This window comes from Protomyctophum bolini (genome assembly GCF_963924005.1).
Source record: "Protomyctophum bolini genome assembly, chromosome: 4".
Lineage (NCBI taxonomy): Eukaryota > Metazoa > Chordata > Actinopteri > Myctophiformes > Myctophidae > Protomyctophum > Protomyctophum bolini.
The window spans coordinates 35,792,656-35,801,177 of record NC_137865.1 but is presented as its reverse complement, the minus strand read 5'-3'; the positions used below and the strand labels follow the sequence as shown (position 1 = coordinate 35,801,177).

General features: G+C 38.0%; 1 protein-coding gene across 2 annotated transcripts; it reads right to left on the bottom strand.

Moving 5' to 3' along the window:
* Positions 1 to 423: 423 nt before the first annotated feature.
* lrrc61 (leucine rich repeat containing 61) lies at positions 424 to 7,506 on the bottom strand. 2 transcript variants are annotated; one of them, XM_080761913.1, is made up of 10 exons: positions 7,381 to 7,506; positions 5,494 to 5,589; positions 5,170 to 5,316; positions 5,007 to 5,067; positions 4,344 to 4,429; positions 3,084 to 3,149; positions 2,891 to 2,959; positions 1,530 to 1,658; positions 1,305 to 1,415; positions 424 to 1,126 (listed from the first exon to the last, which is right to left on the bottom strand). In XM_080761913.1, the coding sequence occupies exons 1-9, from the start codon at positions 7,415 to 7,417 to the stop codon at positions 1,309 to 1,311; spliced, it is 798 nt and encodes a 265-aa protein (XP_080618039.1). In that variant the 5' UTR covers positions 7,418 to 7,506; the 3' UTR covers positions 424 to 1,126; positions 1,305 to 1,308. The 2 variants fall into 2 exon arrangements, with proteins under 2 accessions (XP_080618039.1, XP_080618038.1); XM_080761912.1 differs by having other exon boundaries at positions 424 to 1,415.
* Positions 7,507 to 8,522: the final 1,016 nt, after the last annotated feature.

Genomic DNA, 8,522 nt, shown 5'->3' with positions numbered 1-8,522 from the left:
GAAAATAACTAGGACCCACTTAAGAAAATCCTTTACCTGTAGCCTACTTTTTGTGGTAAAAGCACTGAAACTTTCTTTATTTCCCTGACTTAATTGATCTCCTCTGCATGGTAACATAATTATTTTTCTTTTTTCTTTTTGTTTTCTGACCTCAATTTGACAATCACCCATATCTTTGTTAAAAAACAAAGATATGGATCTATCCATTGGATCTGTGGATCTATCCATCCAAGAAAATGCATTTCAAACAATCAAAACTATTAACACATAGATCACACCATCAAATTAACATAACATTTGATTTTATTAATTTATTTAAAAAGAAAAGAGCAGCTTATTTATCAGTTTCTGTTATGAGACAGAAATGGCACTGCCGGCAAGGAAATAAGGTCTTGCTGGCAGTTTAGCAACACTCACTGCAACAAGGTCTGTTGTCTGACTCTGACACCACATTTCCAGCAGGAGGAGCCATAGCATTGCATCAGACACAGTGGCATACTATACAGTACACAAGTTACATTCCTTTAATTTGCAAACAGATTGTAAGATGAATAAGATAAGTACACATCTCTGTTCATAGAAACAACTGTATACAGTAAGTAGAAACGGATAGTTCTGATTCTGATGCATGGCGATATACTGTAGGCAACATTTTAATTGTGTGGTTATTTGACAATTGTTGTGAAGAGTTTATCTATGGACAATGGACATTATGCACAATCTAGCTGTCCAAAGCTACACCATATTCATGGTATAAAAAATGAAAATACACTACTGAGGTATGAATTACATTCAGTCTTTGTAAGCGCTGTACTGTCCACCATTTGGTTAAGCTAATACTAGAATGTATGATATAAAACTCACCAATTACAAGAAACTAAGCTTCCATCGCCAGCTTACAATATTTCAGTTCCCAAAAGGACCAAGCAATGCAAAATGGAAAAGTATTCTCAATAAGAGAAAACCTATACACGAATACTAAAGCACAGCTCTCAGCATAGCCTAAAATGCTACAGCAGATTGCAGAATGCACCGTGTGAATAAACAAGATTTTTGAAGCAGCCCTATAAGGATGTCAGCATGGATCGCGGTTTGAAATCACTCAGGGTTGTATCATCCCTCAAACCTAATGCATAGGACACAGGGACAGTTTCCGTCTCACATTGCAGGAAACATCAAGCATGTGAGTGGTCAAGCATTTGGATATAGCACAGTAATAAAAGGGAAAGAAAACAAAGACAAGAAAACTACAGTACATTGAGACGCAAAAACGTCAACCGCACACACAAAACATAAAAATATACCATTTCAGACTGCATACTGCTTTGGTTGCTTCTTGAGGCTTAGGGATCGTTCCGTTTGTGAAATCATGTGTGTTGCTCTGTTGTTCAGGAGTCTGCATTCATGAAGGACATCTGAAAATAATGGGAGATTTGACACTGGAGTACAACTACAACACTTGGTAACCAATTTTGCACATTGACGCTGCTCTGATGAAAATGGTTCTGGCCAAAAACAAGAACTCTTACCACTGAACTGTTTGTAGGCTTCTTCAATAATGGCATTGTTGTTTGACCTCTTTATTTCCCAAAAACTGTCCTCCACCCATGGCTTGCAATCAGTGACATCAGGGAGCTGTCCATTCTTGTATAAACCAGCTAAACAGAGATAAAAAAGAGTAAGATGTCAAATACAACCCTCACAATCTGTAACAAACTACTCATCTACACATCTAGCTATATATTCCAGTCAACTCTGTAAGCCTGTGTCTGGGCGACCAAACTACTTTTCTTTTCTTTGGAAAGGGAGGCGATAACCACATTTTGACGTCATTCAGAACTTCGGGTTACAGTATTTAACACTTTGACTCCCATTTACAAGTTACACGAGTTAATTGATAACGACCTTGTTTAGCATCCGTGTTTTCTGAAAAACCTGTTTCTGTATCAGTGGTGCTCAAACTATGTGAACTATATGTAATTGGCCACGACCCCAATCTGAAAACATGTTCATTTGATTTGCAACATTTTCACGATTTTTCAAAAATAGCAGATCTACAAGCTCGTAGCACAGCTAATACCGGCTATGAGCTTGTAGATCTGCTATTTTTCAATAGCCAAAGTATAACATAATGCTTAAAACACCCAAAAGGGGTTCCCGTCCTGAATAAATGATGCTGCCCACCCTCTTTTAATGGCATCATCCTGTTGCATAAGGTCAGCATGTTGTTAGCGTTCCTTGCCCTCATCTACCCAGCCAGACCAGTGAGTTCTACAGTATCATTGCTGTGGTGTACTGTGGATGACAAGGATATGGCCTCTTTTGGCCATAGTACATTGTTTACTTTCATTATTGGTACACGTCATTGTCAGTTATTAATTTGTATATTTCAATAGTAGGTTTGTATATTTAAGTTATGATAAATCTGCTAGTGCCAAATTTGTTCACAAAGCTGAAAAAGGACAGAATTTATCTTTTTCTTTAACTGCTCCAATGTTCAATGCCAAAAAGACAATTAAAGCATAATCCAAATTATTTTCTGTGAAAATTAACTGTCGAGTATCATGATCGTGACAGCCCTAGTCATTTACTAGAATCAGAATAGTGTCCACGTGGTGTCTGGTTGCTTGGGTCTAGGCTTATTATCCCACCCTCCCTTCCTTCACATGTTGTACAGTTAATATAAAATGCATTATTCAGGCACATTTCAGCCACCTCTTTTGCGCATTAAGACCACTAAACGCAACGTCATCAAACAGCGACACACACCTATGTACCTCATTGTACAGGCTGCAGGTTTCTGCCATTGGTTTACAAATTTTTTTTAAATCCTGCTAGTCAAGCTTCTAGTCTTGTCATTCAGAACGGGGTACAACAAAGGTGAATTTACCTTTGATGGTGTCATCTATATCTCTGCATAACTGATATAATTCACTCCCACGGCCAACCACTCTTTCACCTACAGTTGAACACAGGAAAGAAAATAAAGAATTATATGTATTATTAATATTTTCCTGGAGGGACGGATGTTACCAATCAACAAACAAAAAAAACATGCAAAGATCATGCAAAAACCATCTTACCATCGAGTACTTTGATGTTGTGGAACATTTCTAGGAGTATATTTCTATATGGTGTGTTCCTGCAAACTAAAACAAAACAAAAACATTTTTTTGTTTATTTTACTGACAGTAATGTGTCTCTGTGTGAGTTTGATTATTTTACACTGAATAAGCACAGTATTAAGAAATAACGCTTACAAACATACATATTAGGGATGTTAAGTTAATCGCTGAAATTAATCAATTAAACTTAACAGTTAATAATTCATCGAAAATTCTGAAGTTCTATCATGGATTTCTGTGCTGTCTGTGGGTGCACGTGGCTGAGAAACGCACATGTGGCCGGTAAAAAAGGTTCCCACCAGCCATGGTAGCCACAGAAACGTCTTGTGATGTGACAGACAAGACAGTGCACTTTTCATGTAATTATATTCCTCATTACTCTTACAAAGGTGCCATTGCCTGGCCCTGTATCGCAAATGGTAAAATAAATATATGACTAAGGAATATAATATGCCTTTTGTATTCTTTCTGTATATCAGCAAAGTGTAGATTTTTATGTTAGACATTGAGGGAAATTAAGATTATCAGATTAAATAAAAACTGCGCCAAACCAACCGGTTTATTGATCGATAAGGTTATCAAAACGTATCAATTATCAATGAATGACTTAATCGATTCCCATCCCTAATACGTATGAAAATGGATAAAGAAAGAAACCATGTACAATACATAGGCTAATATGGGAAATATTTGTAAATAATTAGAGTAGCCAAAAACATTTTGCCCTTCCCCCGGCAATTGTTTTCGTAAATAAATGCTCGACCAAGCTGGATGCACAGCGTTGGATTCGAACCCCCAGGTAGATAATGATTGTGCCATCCCGAGCACCCATGTACACATACATTCATATACTGTACCAGTACAGTATATGAATACGGCTGCCTGGCGCAGCTGCACAAATAACTTTGGGGCAGGCCCGTCTAGAGTTTAAATGGACAGGTATCAGTCAAAAGGGAGACATCGAAGAGGATCAACATATGGAATGTCAGAACAGGTTCTGACATATACGGTATCCATATTATATACCAATATTGATGACATCAGGGATCTCCATATACTGTATGGGCTTAATTGCAACAGCAGCATTTGTATTAAAATAGTCTCTCAAGACAGACTGTTGCCTCGAGGAACAACAGGGGAGGCGCTGTTTTCCCGAATATTTGACGATGGGATTCTCAGATTGGTATTCAAATAACTGAAACGGTCATATAACTTTACCTGGATTTGTATAATTATAAGTGTTGTCTTTTAGTCGTATGTTCTCTAGCTTTCTCAACGACTGAAGGTAGTGGAAGTTCTCAATGCTGTTGAAAAAGAGTACCAAAATAGTAATGAACAAAACCGTTTTGAACACTTCTCTGTAAACTACCATCAAATCATTATTTTTGTTTGTTGTTCTGGATTAAAGCTGCACTATGTAACTTTTCTCTTCCACCCCTAAATAGAAGAGCAGGGAGACCAACCAAATGTACATAATGCCACTTTAACTTAATCCAGCTCTTAAATGTAAGGTGTAATGTAACATACAACAAAATGAATAATTAATTTGAAGAAATAACGTCAAAGCTGCAATTAACATTCCTTTATATCACTCCAAACTGAGTCAGAGTCATATTAAATAATAATGTTTCCTGGGTATGGTACTGAGTCAGCATTATGTCAGATTTTAGAATGATACCTGGATATGGCATTGAGTCAGGGTCATCACGTCACATAATGATACCTGCATGTACAGTATGGCACTAAGTCTGAATCATGTCTGATTGTAATTATATTATAATGATACATTGATGTGGCATTGAGTCAGCCATGCCATATTAGACAGCATAATGAAAGCTGGTGATGGCATCGAGTCAGTCATGACATGTTACATAATGATACCTTGCTATGGCATTGCCAGCCACATTTAGGCTCTGTAAACTGTCACAGCTGCCAAGGGGTTCTGAAATTAGAAGAGCAAATTACACACACATCAAGTTAATTTCTATTAAACAGCAGTTCTTTCAGAAAGGAGAGGACATGCCACTGGATCAGAAATTTGTACCTAAATTGGAAATCCTGTTTGCAGACAGATTGAGCACAACAAGAAGCCGCAGAGATGAGAGGGGAGCCAAGTTTGTTATGTTATTTCCAGAAAGGTCCAGTCTCTCCAAATTGATGCATTCCCCAATACAGCCGAGGTCATGGATTCCTACAGTATAACACACAGCACACATTTTGACAATGTTAAATAAAAACACTCCTCGCCTCTATTTTGGGCAAGTCATTGTACACTCACATAAGCAGTTAAAGAAGCATCCATTTAAAGAAATGAAAAATCCTCATCCATATCCATAAAAAAACAATAATAATAATCATTACACCTTACCAAGTCCTCTGAATTTGAGGAACAAAATAGATTCCAAATTGAATTCCCCTGTATGTGACTTGAGCTGTACGGCAGTTATCCTCTCAAAGGCTGCGTCTGAAAGAAGAAAGATGAAAATTCAGTGCACGCATGCACGCACAAGTGCACACACGCACGCACAGACGGACACGAGTGCGTTGTGAGCGAGTCTTTATTTCAGAAAGGTCTCAGATTATTGTCTCTTTTGTTCACAGAGAAACAAGGAGACAAGCCCTGCAGCCATCTATAAATAGTAAGGTTGTACCAACCAATTCAAGTAGCCCACTTGTTCCATGATCTGACAAGACAAGGAGTCACAACCGGTCACAACCGGACACATACTCTCTTGTCGTTTATCAGCTACAACAGTGGTTTTCAACCTTTTTCACATCAAGGTCCAATATTCTTTTTCAGAATTTGAGCCACGGACCACCATTTGATGACATTTAGCCTCTAAGACCCAAGACTTAGAATATTTTGTTTTCGTTGGATAAGATTTTGTCCACAATTCCATGCTGTATTGATGTGCTAGGAGAGATAATAGGTAAACATTGATCAAAATAACAATTCTTCTAACTTCTAAAATGAGTTAATTTTAGACTCTCAAGAGTTAAAGATCTATAATGGTCCATTTGGATACCAACTCTCCATATAGGAGAGTTAAGCAACGACGGCTCCGGCAGTCCGCTTCGGCAACCGGAAATGGATCAGTGCTCGATACATCTACTTTCTACTACTTACACGTAGTGTTTACAACGCCATGTCATAACCATGTTTATTGAAAGTAGCTGTCATACATTTACACTGATTGCTCCATCACCTGTCTTATGCTGTGTAATGTGTTGGCATGCTCTGAATGAAGAGATAACACTAACCATTATACCATAATGTCATATAACCATGTTTATTAAAACGGTTTTAGAACACAGATTGCTCCAGCACCGTCATCTTTCCACTGCTGATCATGTCCAGCGCATGTAAGAATAGGCTAAGCACTTAAAAAAGTAGCACTACAACACTGTGTATACAGTATACCACTACATACAGTACATACACAGTATATAGTATAGAGAATGAGATTGTTGTAGTTAATTTGTTATTATTATTATTATTAAGACAAACATGCAATATGGGGTGCCCTGCCATCTTCAGGACAGTGGTTTTCAACCAGTGGTTCGGGGACCACCACTCCTTGAGGGGGTTCCTGGTGGTCCCCAGCTAAATGATGGACAGTTGGTAACCAAATGGACCCTTATAGACCTTTAATTCTTGAGAGCGTAAAATTAAACCAAATGGACCCATTTGGTTTCATTTTTACTCAAGTTAAATTATTGTTAAACATCTGCGTTTCTTAATTAACAAGAGGTCTACACAATTAGAATGTAGAAAAAAGTGTTTTATATCAATGTTTGCCCGTTATCTCTCCCATGGTACCAATAGAGATGCAGCATGGAATTGTGGACAAAATCTTATCCAATAACAAAATATTCTGTAATTTTGGGTCCGAGAGGTTAAATGTCATCAAATGGTGGTCTGTGGCATTGATATGAAAAGGGAATTGGATTATCATCAATGATGATAATGGGGATTACAGACAGTGCATGCATGGTCACAGGTGGTGATGTTAGCTTAGCGTTATGCTACACCGCAAGATGTGTGGATTGACATGAAAGTGAATGGTGGTGGTTTGCTGAGGTGATCCTTTTGGTCCAATGTTTAATGGTGACTCCGTTTGGTTTACAGAAACACACCCACTGTCCCACACATGTTTATACGGCTTGATATGAATGAATGGAACGCTATAGCGTATTGCTAAATTGCTAACATAAAGCATAGCAACATAATGAGATCCGATCCTTCACAACTTACCTCCATGGTCTTTATTATTGTCTCGCTTAGAGTCCATACTGTATTATTCAGCAGCCAGCAGGATATGCTGAACCTTAATGCACTGAATATGACCACGCACAAACACTGTGTCAATGTGAATCTGGCATCTGTCCGTCCCGACCATAGACTGTAAAAATAAATAGGGGTCCCGACAGGGTTTATGCAGTTTACGCTGTTTAAATAAACTTTATTGAAATTATTCAGGGTTTACAATGTATGCAGTCATCCGCTCTGATGGGGAGGTGTGTGCATGTGTGTGTGTGTGTGTGTGCGTGCGTTTGTGTGCGAATGTGCGTGCGTGTGCGCGCGCTCGATCAATTTGGACTCGGAGGACCTTTCCTTTCTGAGATAGAATAGAACATTAATTACGTTTACAGTCACACTCTTAACTGACGTCACAAGACCAAGCATGATACAGAATAAAATATAATGAAAACAATTGAAAATGGGGGAGTAAAGTATTTTGTAAACAGAGCTACCCGGTATATGTCACATTGCATCGTTAAATACATGATATAGCCTACACTACACCCTATACCTACAGGGTATAATAAGGCATTTAAAAAAAAACAAAGCAGCATTGTTTATTTTATTTATTATTTTTTTGCAGTCACTTTGGGACAAACATTTTTTTAAATGAATTAAGCTTTGAATTCATTAAGCTTAAAATGAAACCAAATGGTTTGGTTTGGTTTCCTTTTACGCTCTCAAAAGTTAAATGATTGTTAAACATCGTCATTACTTAATTAATTCACAAGAAGTGTACACAATTAGATAATGTAAAATAATTGTTTTTGGTTTTTGATTATTGATTATTTTGATCAACGTTTCAATACAGCATGGAATTGTGGACAAATTGGGTCTAAAGAGAGGCTAAATTTCACCATGGTGGCAGGTGGTCCGTGACACAATTTATGCCAAATGGGCCTTGAAATGAAAATGGTTGAAAACCACTGCCTTAGGGTCATAGACGCCCTCTGGTGTTGAACGGTGGTTCGCTGGTTGTAACTCAAGCTGCATGCGGACAGCAACCGGTGCTGAAACGGATCAATTCACACGCCTCCTCTTAGCAAACAGTACACACCCTGGTCATGTCTCTAGATCATTTTGAATTTCTTTGC

Coding starts and splice junctions, on each gene's coding strand:
- lrrc61 (XM_080761912.1), bottom strand. CDS start 7,417: ATGGACTCTAAGCGAGACAATAATAAAGACCATGGAG. Junction 3,150..4,343: donor TTATAATTATACAAATCCAG/GTAAAGTTATAT, acceptor GTTTTGTTTTAG/TTTGCAGGAACACACCATAT. Junction 1,416..1,529: donor AGCCTACAAACAGTTCAGTG/GTAAGAGTTCTT, acceptor CATTATTTTCAG/ATGTCCTTCATGAATGCAGA.